The sequence below is a fragment of the Dendropsophus ebraccatus genome, chromosome 14 (assembly GCF_027789765.1).
Source record: "Dendropsophus ebraccatus isolate aDenEbr1 chromosome 14, aDenEbr1.pat, whole genome shotgun sequence".
Lineage (NCBI taxonomy): Eukaryota > Metazoa > Chordata > Amphibia > Anura > Hylidae > Dendropsophus > Dendropsophus ebraccatus.
Genome location: NC_091467.1, coordinates 18,560,785 through 18,572,380, shown reverse-complemented (window position 1 = coordinate 18,572,380; position 11,596 = coordinate 18,560,785). Strand labels below are relative to the sequence as shown.

General features: G+C 42.0%; 1 protein-coding gene across 1 annotated transcript in view; it reads right to left on the bottom strand.

Moving 5' to 3' along the window:
- Positions 1-10,136: 10,136 nt before the first annotated feature.
- Positions 10,137-11,596, bottom strand: part of KCNH4 (potassium voltage-gated channel subfamily H member 4) — a 122,658-nt gene continuing 121,198 nt past the window's right edge. The window contains exon 16 of the mRNA XM_069952078.1: positions 10,137-10,740. Within this exon, the coding sequence (XP_069808179.1) occupies positions 10,147-10,740 (594 nt within the window). The 3' untranslated portion in view covers positions 10,137-10,146. The remainder of the gene's footprint in view (positions 10,741-11,596) is intronic.

Sequence of the window (11,596 nt, the reverse complement as noted above, 5' to 3'; positions counted from 1 at the left end):
GACCCCCCCTCCCCCCTAACATCTTGTACCTTCAGATAGCTGCTTTTAATCCAAGATCTGTCCTGGGGTCCGTTCAGCAGGTGATGCAGTTATTGTCCTAAAAAACAACCTTTAAACTTGCGTCCCTGTGTCAAATTGGCGTGGCCTACAGTGTCTGTGCATTAGGCTGGCACAACCTCTCTATCCCTCCTCCCTGCCCTCCTCATCATTAGTAATGCCCCAGGCAGGAGTTGTGGGTGGGTACAGATTAAAGCCTTGAAACATGACTGTGGATTTTTAGCCAAGCCAGAATATCCTCTGAAGGAAGGGTTACCCATCTGTAGACAGTTGTTTCAGGGTTTTTACCCCTTGTCAGTATAGAGCAGGTTGCTGGCTGGCTATCAGTAGATGGCACCAGAGAGCATGGACTTATTTCTGGAGCAGGACTACTTTGCATATTTTTTTACCCAAAGTAGCACTGCCCGGCCAAAAAATACTCATTTAAATACTCATTTACAAAAATACACATTTAACGAAAGTTATTATTTCTTGTTAATCAAGTATGAAGGGGCATTGGACTTGACTGCATTCTCTTGTCCATGTCATCTCCTAGAGGCTACCATTATGTCCCACTACAGGTGTTCTTAGTTTATACACCCCTCGCAAAAGCCTGTACTACAAGTTAGCCTGTGTAACTGTATATGCACTTGTATATTGCACAGCTGTAGTGAACAAGGTGTTATTGCTTGTTTATGATCTGTGCACCAATTCTTCACCTATCTCTATTCTCCTTTTTTTTCTTTACACTTTCTTCTCCACCACTCACAGGGGACATTACACCTCCTGTAGGAAGTTGTCACATGGGGAGGAAAAAGTGCTCGCCCACACTTAGTGAGTCTTACCCAAGTCTTGGTGGAGAGAGCTGGGCCCTGGCTTTGCCAGGTTTCCCCTCCAGTCAGTGTCCAGTGTAGTCTAGTCAGGAGTGTGGTAGTGGACAGACACACATGGGAGACGGAGAGACTTTTCTTTTAGACCCTATCTTTGTTTCAACTATGCAGTGCTAAACTGCTTGAGAGAGGACAAGTCAGAGATCACCTCAACCCACACCGTGAAGATCTCTAAAAGTGCAGAACTGTATCCTGACACAAGAAGAACTGATCCAGATAGAGCAAAGTTGCTACAAGCCTACGTACTCACAGCGCAGGTGTAGCCAGGTAAACTTGGCCACCTTGCTGAACTTAGGTAACAAGGTCTGGGGCTTGTGTCACCCTAATAGGAGGGGTGACCCGACATTGTAGGGCAACAGGTGCTACAGCGAAAAAAAAAAGTCGAAACACAGACACAATCATACTTCTATTTTCAAGTATTCTTCAGTATTCTACTTCTTCTTCTTCTAAAGTTCCGGCAGGACACTACCAAAGCTGGTAATATATTCCCAGTCCAGACTCATGGTCCGACTAGATAACTGGCGGTATCCTTATAATTTACAGACGTTACTATGACATATTTATCTACGTTCAGTCACACAGACCTGACTACAAAAGAATACCTCAATAATTATGTAAGAAGAACACACAATAACTCCGGTGAAACTCTGCGTAGGAGTATACGGGTCTATATATACCATGGTGTTTATGCACTGTTTTCTACCGTACGTTTTGTACCATCTGTATCATTAGAGACTGCATAAGCAGATGGTGAGCTTAAAAGTCCAGCCTGGAAATGGTTAATGTCCTCCTTCCTGTGCTAGAAGAGAGGGATGAAAGCTGAGAACAAAGAGAACCTATTCCAGCCCACTTCTTTCCTATTATGAAAAGTGAGAGAGATCTTTAAATTTGCATTAGAATGGGAGACGGTAATCAGGCTGGAATGGGACCGATCTGCTGGAGAGCTCGGCTATATGCCTATGCTTGCACCAGGGATGGCAAGACCCTTTCATTGCCAACAAGGACAGAAATCAAGACATAGATAGACGTCACGTACAAACCGTAGATAGATTTCAGCTATTTCCTTAATTTCACCATTAAAATATTCAATTTATGTAGGTTTACAAATATTAGTGGCATCTATGGTGCCACCTATATACCAAGGATCAAAGTCAATGGAGCTGATTTACTAACGTGTTCCCATCAGAAAATTGGTTTCTGTCCATTTTCCCTGTCGGTTTAGTGTTTACCAAAAGTGTGTGACACAATTTTTCCAAAAACCCAACAAACCTGTCATTTTTGTCCAAGTGGGTGTGCTCTGGGTGTGTCTTTTTTTTAAAACCCACCACAACCGACATATTTACTTAGAAAAACTTATTTTTTTAACAGGTTTTCTGTTCGAAAAAAAAACAGCCACTTCAAGAGTGGCGGGATGGTCTGGTTTTAGTTTTGTCCTGTAAAAAACCTTCTAGATTTACTAAGGGATTGCGCCACATTAATGAATTCGACGCAAAGAACCAGACACAACCGACAGCATAACGGCTTAAAATTGATGGATTGTTAGTAAATCAGATCCAATATGTCTGATTCCAATGGAAGATGTTGGCAATCAACATTTATCTCAATATGCAACGTTATCCACAGAATAGCTGATCGGTGGGGTCTGACCTTTGGTATGTCCTGGAGAATGTGGGGGGGTCCTTGTGTTAGGCCTCATTCACACAATCCGTGGTGCGACCCCCACCGCACAGGAGGGCAGAAGACAAATACTGGCATACTCCCCCCGTGCCAGACAGCTCACATGTTCACAGGCACAGGGGAGTAGACGAGTAGTTGTCTTCTGCGCTCCTGTCATCTCTGTTGCCGGGCAGCGGGGAAGGGGGTGGGATCCGTGGCGCGATCCACACTAGGGCATGTCCTATTTTTTCGCGGTGGGGTCACAGCAACGTGTGAATAGCTGCTTTCATTCGAATGGTTCATAAAATTGTTCCTGGTTTCGGGAACAGCACACTGTCAGCACCTCAGGTTGGGCCCGGGAGCTGACAGATTCCCTTTTATTTTTTGGGAAAAAGAGGATACTATTAAATTTACATCAGTGATTTTCAACCAGTGTGCCTCGACACATGGTCAGGTGTGCTGCGGGGAAAGTTCCCCAAACTATGGTGCCCCTGTGTTTTGTTCCCTGGCAATGCGCAGCGATCAGTGGCGGATTATAATGTGGGCGGTTGCGTGGTGCAGCTCCCGATCTCCGCTGATTGGAGGAGCACGTCCGGGCCCTACGGGCGGCCAGTAGGTGAGGCGGACAGCAGCGGCGACCATCTTGGAGAGGGTGAGGAGGAAGGGGGGGAGAGAAACCTGGGGATGGGGGAGAGAAACAGCGGAGAGAAGCAGGAAGAGAGAAGTTTGGTGGAGAGAAGCATGGGGGAGAGAAGTATGGTGGAGAGAAGCATGGGGGAGAGAAACACAGGAGAGAAGCATGGGAAGAGAAGTATGGTGGAGAGAAGCACAGGAGAGAAGCAGGGGGGAGAAGTATGGTGGAGAGAAGCACAGGAGAGAAGCAGGGGGGAGAAGTATGGTGGAGAGAAGCACAGGAGAGAAGCAGCGGGGAGAAGTATGGTGGAGAGAAGCACAGGAGAGAAGCATGGGGGAGAGAAGCAGGGGGGAGAAGTATGGTGGAGAGAAGCACAGGAGAGAAGCATGGGGGAGAGAAGCACAGGAGAGAAGCAGGGGGGAGAAGTATGGTGGAGAGAAGCACAGGAGAGAAGAATGGGGGAGAGAAGCAGGGGGGAGAAGTATGGTGGAGAGAAGCACAGGAGAGAAGCAGGGGTAAGAAGTATGGGGGAGAGAAGCAGGGGGAGAAGTATGGTGGAGAAAAGCAGGGAGAGAAGCTATTTTTTTGGTCGGATTAAATATGACACTATAAATAAAAAATATATTTTACAAAATAAAACCTATTTATACGGGGAAAGTTTTTTTTTTTTAATTGTGGACTTTTTTTTTCTATTTAGTTTAGCATTATGTTGTTTAGTTCCCCTAGAAAATCTACTCAGTATATCAGAGCATTTCTACTGGTCACTGTAAAGCTGACAGGTTGTGTATTGAGCCACTGGCATTTCCTATCACACCTATCACTCATGCAATCGCATTTGTGGGCTACTGATGGGTGACCGAGGAAGCCGCCGTTATTCTTCCTAACAATCTACATGCCATGTTTGCTATTGACCATGGTATCTAGAAGGTTGAAGGGGTAATCAGTTTTTTTTATCAACTAGTGTCAGAAAGTTATATAGATTTGTAATTTACTTCTATGTAAAAATCTAAAGTCTTCCAGTGCTTATCAGCTGCTGTATGTCCTGCAAGAAGTGGTGTATTCTTTCCAGTCTGACACAGCGCTCACTGCTGCCACCTCTGTACATTTCAGGAACTGTCCAAAGAAGGAGAGATTTTCTATGGGGATTTGCTACTACTCTGGACAGTTCCTGACATGGACAGTGGTGGCAGCAGAGAGCACTGTGTTAGACTAGAAAGAATACACCACTTCCTGCAGGACATACTGCAGCTGATAAGTACTTAAAAACTTGAGATTTTTAAATGAAAGTATATTACAAATTGTATACATTTTTAAACCAGTTGATTTAAAAGAAAAAAGTACCCCTTTAAATGGCTGGGATCTGAGTTTTCTCTCATCTCGGCCAATACAGCAAAATCTATAGCTGGATCTTGTTTTTATCCGTATGGGCACTGCACATTTGTCACCAGCTATAGGTATCAGTAAGAAATCCACCTATGTACACCAGCTTTACAACCATGAAATAAATTGCATGTCTCCATATTGAGATAAATACACTATATAACATTAATCCACTAGCTATTCCTGATAATCCTGACTATAGCCAAACTAGATGCCAAAAGTTGATGTTCTATCGATAAAGGGTACAAGGATTTGTAATTCATACTTGTCATTCTCTCTTCTTCTTACATAACACAGGAGCACACATGCGGCTTATACCATGCTGTATGCATTCACATCCCTCTGACTCAACCCGCTCCTGCATCATCCATTTGCTCGACAGATAAAGTCCCTTCACATCTTTTTTTTTTTTGTGTAAAAATAGACATTTTTATTTCACTTGAGATATACAGCGTCAGGCTGTTTATATAAAAGCACATGCGGATGAATAAGAGGCACGTAATTAATGTTACATTCTAAGAGGCTGCTCTCCCCGACGAAACCAAGGCAGAATTAACGCTTTCTCTGCCCCTATACATGGCAGATACATGGGATTAACATATAAGCTGTAAGAAAATCCCCCACCTTCTGTGTACAGAAATACTTTATATGTTCATACATGTTTTTATTGCCAGAGTATTACTGTCCTTTTAGGGTGCATTCACACCTACAGGATCTGCAGCAGATTTGATGGTGCAGATTTGATGCTGTGTTCAGTTATTTAAGCGAAATCTGCTGTGGATCTGCTGCGGATCCGCAGCAGAAAATCAGCTGCGGATCCGGTAAGTGTGAACGTACCCTTAGTCTGCTGCCCACAGTTTTAAAGGGAAATTATATATTTGATATTAAAAGGATAATTTTATTTATTTCACTTTTCTTTTCAACTCAGCTGGTGTCATAAAGTGCCAGAGATTTCTAATTTACCTCTATTAAAAAAAAATGTCAAGTCCTCCAGTACTTAACAGGTGTTGTATGTCCTGCAGGAAGTGATATATTTTTTCCAGCTGACAAGTACTGGAAGACTTGAGAAGCTCCCCAATTATTTAACATTGAGTGAAGCTGCCACTTTCTTTATACAGTAATTGGATTTCAACCAGTTGGAAATTGATGACTATACCACCACTGTCCAACAAATCCATGAAATTAGAAAGCTCAAGGAACAGTCTTCATCCACTTATTGGAGTCCAACTTTTCCTAATTGCACCATGGTTGCACCTAACACATCATGGTGGGGGAGATTTATCAAACATGGTGTAAAGTGAGACTGGCCCAGTTGCCCCTAGCAACCAATCAGATTCCACTTTTCATTCCTCACAGATTCTTTGGAAAATGAAAGGTGGAATCTGATTGGTTGCTAGGGGCGACTGAGCCAGTCTCACTTTACACCATGGGGGAGATATTTCAAACATGGTGTAAAGTAGAATTGTCTTAGTTGCTCCTAGCAACCAATCAGATTCCACCTTTCAATTTCTAAAGAATCTGTGAGGAATGAAAGGTGGAATCTGATTGGTTGCTAGGAGCCACTGAGCCAGTTTCACTTTACACCATGTTTGATAAATTTCCCCTACTGTCTTTTTTTACCCCCCCCCCCCCTTTCTGCCCGTAACCCCCTGCCGGACTTCTCCTTTAACAAAAGTTGTTTATAGAAAAATGCAAAATGTAAGTCCAGCTCTTACTTTATAATGCCCTTGTGCACTCAGTAGGCCGAGCACATCTAGTCCTTTCTTATTACACATGTAATGCTGTGTGTGGTGTCAAAAACATCATTGCAGGTTTTTCTTTGATTTTTAAAGCCGCAGCGAGAAGATGATTCAAAATTACGGGAAAGTATAAAGAAACACATAGTTCTCCTTCTGGATCCACTTCTGGCTTTATAAAGCATATTTATAATTTCCCCTCAAAAGTATGTGAACCCATCGTTTAGGTAGTGTAATATATTCCCTTCAAGAACTTTGGGTTTGGCAGACATGGCGAAGCAGTTAAAAGGATTTGTCATTAAATCCAAGATTATATTCAGTTTTTGCTTTGAAATTAAATCAAATCCAGGTCTCAGTACTTTGATGACTCTGAGAAAGGCGTCTCTGAGCCCTTTTCCACTGCCCTACGTAACAGACCGATAGGCCGTCATATTGGTCATGTTTATAATAAGCCTATGTTCACACAATTTTGGTCCCTTCTTTTTAAATCAGCTTTTTTTTTTTTGCTAAAAAATGGCGGCCTTTTCTTAAAACCACTGATAAATAAAACAACGGGGCTGATTTACTAAGTTCTTCCCGGCAGAAAATATTGGCCCAAAAACTTGCCAAGTGGGCGTTTTATGGGTGTGGCCCCTAGAACCCGCCACAACCAACAGATTTATTTCGCAAACCGTCGTTTTTATACGGGTTTTCTATTGTAAAAAACAACCACATCTTGTGTGGTGGGATGTTTGGGTTTTAGTTTTGTCCTGTGAAAAAACTTCCAGATTTACTAAGAGCGTGTGCCACATTAATGAATTCTGAAATAAAACCAGACACATTCAACAGGATGACGGCTTAAAATTAACGCATTGTTAGTAAATGTGTGCGTTACCATTGAGCTCTATTGAAGTCATAGCTGATAAAGGACGCCCTTCAAATAACATGAATTTGAGGTACAAAAGACATCCTTTTCTGGTTTCAGGGTACGTTCCCATCTTTTTTCGGCCATATTATGGGATGTTTGTAATTTGGGGGCGAATATACGGCCATGCTTTGATAATTACGGACATAAATAACTAGCATGATCATTATTATTTAGGGCCGTAATTAGCAAAATATGGCCGTATGGTCACCTCAAAATGATGTCTGTCAATAAATACGGCCCATAAAAACGTTAAATGGAAAAAAAAAACAGTATCTTTTTTGTGTTAAAAAGACTGGCCCCATTTCTTAAAAGAAAGGTAAAAAAAAAAACAAGACTGGACCCAAAACTGTTTGTGAACAAAGGACATCCAAAAAACAGCCATCTTTTAAATTTTTTGAGTTTAGTTGAACTCAATGGAAAAACAGCTGGTAATTGCATACCCTGTATTATTTAACGCCCCTATTCGAGAAAAAGATGGCTGCAAAGACGTTTTCCTAGAGTAAAACTTTCTTACAGGAGCATTTGGATTCACTTTTAATTTGGTTTCCAGCTTTAGTAGGAAATCTACAACCTTGGATGAAATGACAAATCTTCTTTAAGATAAAATTCTGGAGATCAACAACCATGAAAGACAATAGCCCTGTATCTCTCAAGCACATCCCAAGGCTTGTAAAGTAATAACCGGGATATGGGTGTAAACGAATAGTAAAGGTATCAATCCAGAATTTGTTAATCATATTTGGACAAAATTGGTCTGAATACAGCCGATCCTTTATCTTTGGTAAGAAATAAAAAGTTGATACCCATTGATCACATGATCTATTACATCCGATATATAAAACATACACATAACAGTAAATGTATGACCTAGAATATTTCATGATGATCGATTTCCATAGAGGTTTCATGTAAATATGATAATGTAAACGTCTTATCATATGACTTGTATTTGGCTCCCATTGATCCCGAGAGGTCATTGGAAGGAAATGAGGTCTCGAACTCATGGTGGGTTTTGACGTATGGAAAACAGATACTATTGACGGGACAAACCAGGAAGCTCAGGATGTGCCGAGAGATAAGAGTTACAATTCCTAACTCATGCAAATCATAGAGTGGACATAGCATATCATTTGTTTTATATAGAAACATGCAAGGCAGAGCAATATATCAGCTTCTAGATACCAAATTCATAGATGCTTAGCACTTTAGGCTCGTCTTTAAAGACATTCATGTTAGTTCCGGTTCTTTTAGCATTAATATTAATTATAATATTAATAAATCATTAATACAATAATGTCATTGAATGCCGACTATTTGCACACTTGGCTAGAACACAATTTTTTTTTTCTGATAACCATGTTAAATCCTCCCCTGGCCTGGATAAATCAACAGAAGTAGTTTATCTCTAATACATTTGAAGGTGAATAAATAGAAAATGAAATTTATTGACCGTTGTATGAACTAAGGTCATGGAGTTAGGTTTGTTCTAGTAATGTACAATTGCAATTGGGCTTTATACTGTAGGCCGGGCTATTCTTGGCTCAAATACAAGAATGGGTTAGAGGATCAGTCGTTGTAATCTGTTCGATTATAGTCAAAGAGGGATACACTTGGATGAAGCCCAATGGTATAGATAAACCTGGTTAGTCAAAATTCACTTGTTAGAATCGAGAAATAGGGTGTTCTCCAATCCAAACGTCTTTATTGCATAAAAACATGATCCATATGTCACAACCAGCACGTTTCGGGTTAAGACCCGTGACCATGATTAAAAGGGTTATCCAGCGCTACAAAAACATGGCCACTTTTCCCCCTCTCTTGTCTCCTTGTCAGGTGCGGTTTGCAATTAAGCTCCATTTACTTCAATGGACCTGAGTTTGAAACCCCACCCAATCTGGAGACAAGAGAGGAGGAAAAGTGGCCATGTTTTTGTAGCGCTGGATATCCGCTTTAAGGGATAAGCATACCTAAAAATATTGTTGGGAAATATGCGTTGTCTTCTTGTGCAAAAAAAGGTGTTTGTATTGGAGAACACTTTGTTGCCGAACCAACTTTTTGACTCTTAGGGCCAATTCGGACCATTATCGCTCCGTGTAATAGAGACAGCGATCAGCCGATGATCGTTTCTATAGGTCCAGACCTAAAATCATTGGCCGCCGACCGCGCATCTCAGAGTACAGGAGAAGACTGCAAGCGTGGACAGGTGTATTATCTGTTTGGGCAAGTGCTGCACAGACATCGCTAACGATCGCTAAATTGCTTGATTATTGGCCGTTTAATAGCCCAGTAAATGAGCGCCCATGTAGCAGATTGACGCTTGTTTACAATAATGATTGGGCCTTCATCGGCCCATGTAATAGTACCCTTACTTCTGGCCGCTCTCACCACGTTGGGAATTCAAGCACAGGTAGATCCCATCTGGAATAGTGAGCTGTTTCCTCTACTTTGTAAAATCCACTTGTTTGCTGAGTTGGCCATAGACAGGCGGACAGGTAAAACAATTATTATAGTAAATTATATGTATGCTTCTTGTTGGTTCTAGTGTCGCACATACCTCTCAAATCATAACCTAAAAGAACATGGAGAACATCCGGTAGGGTTTGTGTAGAAGGGTGCTAACATCTTGCATTGAACATAAGTCATCCATTGACCTTCCACATAAACACCATCTCAAAGGCCTCTTTGCTCGCACAAAATTTCTTGTGCATGTAAACCATCTACCAAGCAAAATGCGTAGTCCTGGCAAGCAATGTGGCATGCGCCTAAATACAATAATATAAGTGTTTGGCTTCTTGTGCTTAAGTAAAATATTTTAATAAACTTGTCCCTTTACTTTGCAAAGCCGTAAAAAGCAGCATGTTTAGATTCCGGTGGACCCCCAATGTAGTTCTCTTTTTGTCTTTGTTTTCAAGTGTGAGGTGGGTTGTTTTGGGCCGTACAAGTGGTAAAAGATTGAACAGAACTCATAGAGGTCATAGTATGAGCTGTTCGGCCCACCAGTGGAGGTCCGGAGACTGGTGAGCCATAACTGGTGGGGCTTGACGTAGCTTCTTCAGTCTGCTGTAGCAACCTCACTCTTTCCATCTCTATATGGGAGAGCGGAGTTCCCGGAGAACACATAGTGTTAGAAGGGATATAACAGCAGTCTCTCACAGGATGGAAAGATTCTGACTCTGCAGGCCTCGGACATGAGTCTGGAGAGACCCTTGTGAAATGCATTTGATTATAAGGAACATCTGACGATAATGGTGCATGTCCCATCGTCCTGGACATTGGTGATTCTTGTACAAGATGCAAGGGGTGTGGTATTGGGTAACTGGACCTAGGTTGCTGCTCATTACAACCTAGGTGGTTTGCCGAAGGGGTTGAGACCACTTGGACTGTGTACGGACAGGCCAAAGGTGGATTGTACTGTTGAGCAGCCAAGAGAGCTTGCAAGAGGCGCATCATATGTTGTAACTCCTTGCTGAGCTGGGAGACTTCCTGGTTGAGACTGTTAATCTGCAATAGAGAAAAGCAGTTTATATCTTTCTGCATTCTATTCAAAAGTGTTCCAAATCAATGGGTCACATAGAGAACTCATACATTTAAAGTGTTTTCTTCTCAATAGGGCTCTGGCACAGAACTTGCCTAGGCTTAAAGGAGAAGTCCGGCGAAAATTTTTATTTATGTATTGTATTACCCCCCCAAATTACCAATATACACTTATTACAGGAAATGCACATAAATTGCTCTTTTCCCTGCACTTACTACTGCATCAAGGCTTAACTTCCTGGATACCATGGTGATGTCACTTCCTGGATAACATGGTGATGTCACTTCCTGGATAACATGGTAATGTCAGTTCCTGGATAACATGGTGATGTCACTTCCTGGATAACATGGTGATGTCACGACCCGACTCCCAGAGCTGTGCGGGCTATGGCTGCTGGAGAAGATGATGGCAGGGGGATGCTCATCCCTCCAGTGCTCTGTGTCCCTATGTGTCCCCCTGCCATCATCCTCTCTAGCAGCCACAGCCCGCACAGCTCTGGGAGTCGGGTCGTGACATCACCATGTTATCCAGGAAGTGACATCACCATGTTATCCAGGAAGTGAAGCCTTGATGCAGTAGTAAGTGCAGGGGAAAAAAGCACTTTATGTGCATTTCCCGTAATAAGTGTATATTGGTGATTTGTATAACTTTTGGGGGGCAATACAACACTTTAATAAAAAATTTTGCCGGACTTCTCCTTTAAGATGTTTCTATAGCAACCAAACTACCATCAGCAGAAGATTAAAAGCCCACATGGTAACAGGTAAAATTTAAAGGGAACCTGTCAGTACTATTATGCTGCCTAAACTTAAGTCATAGGGA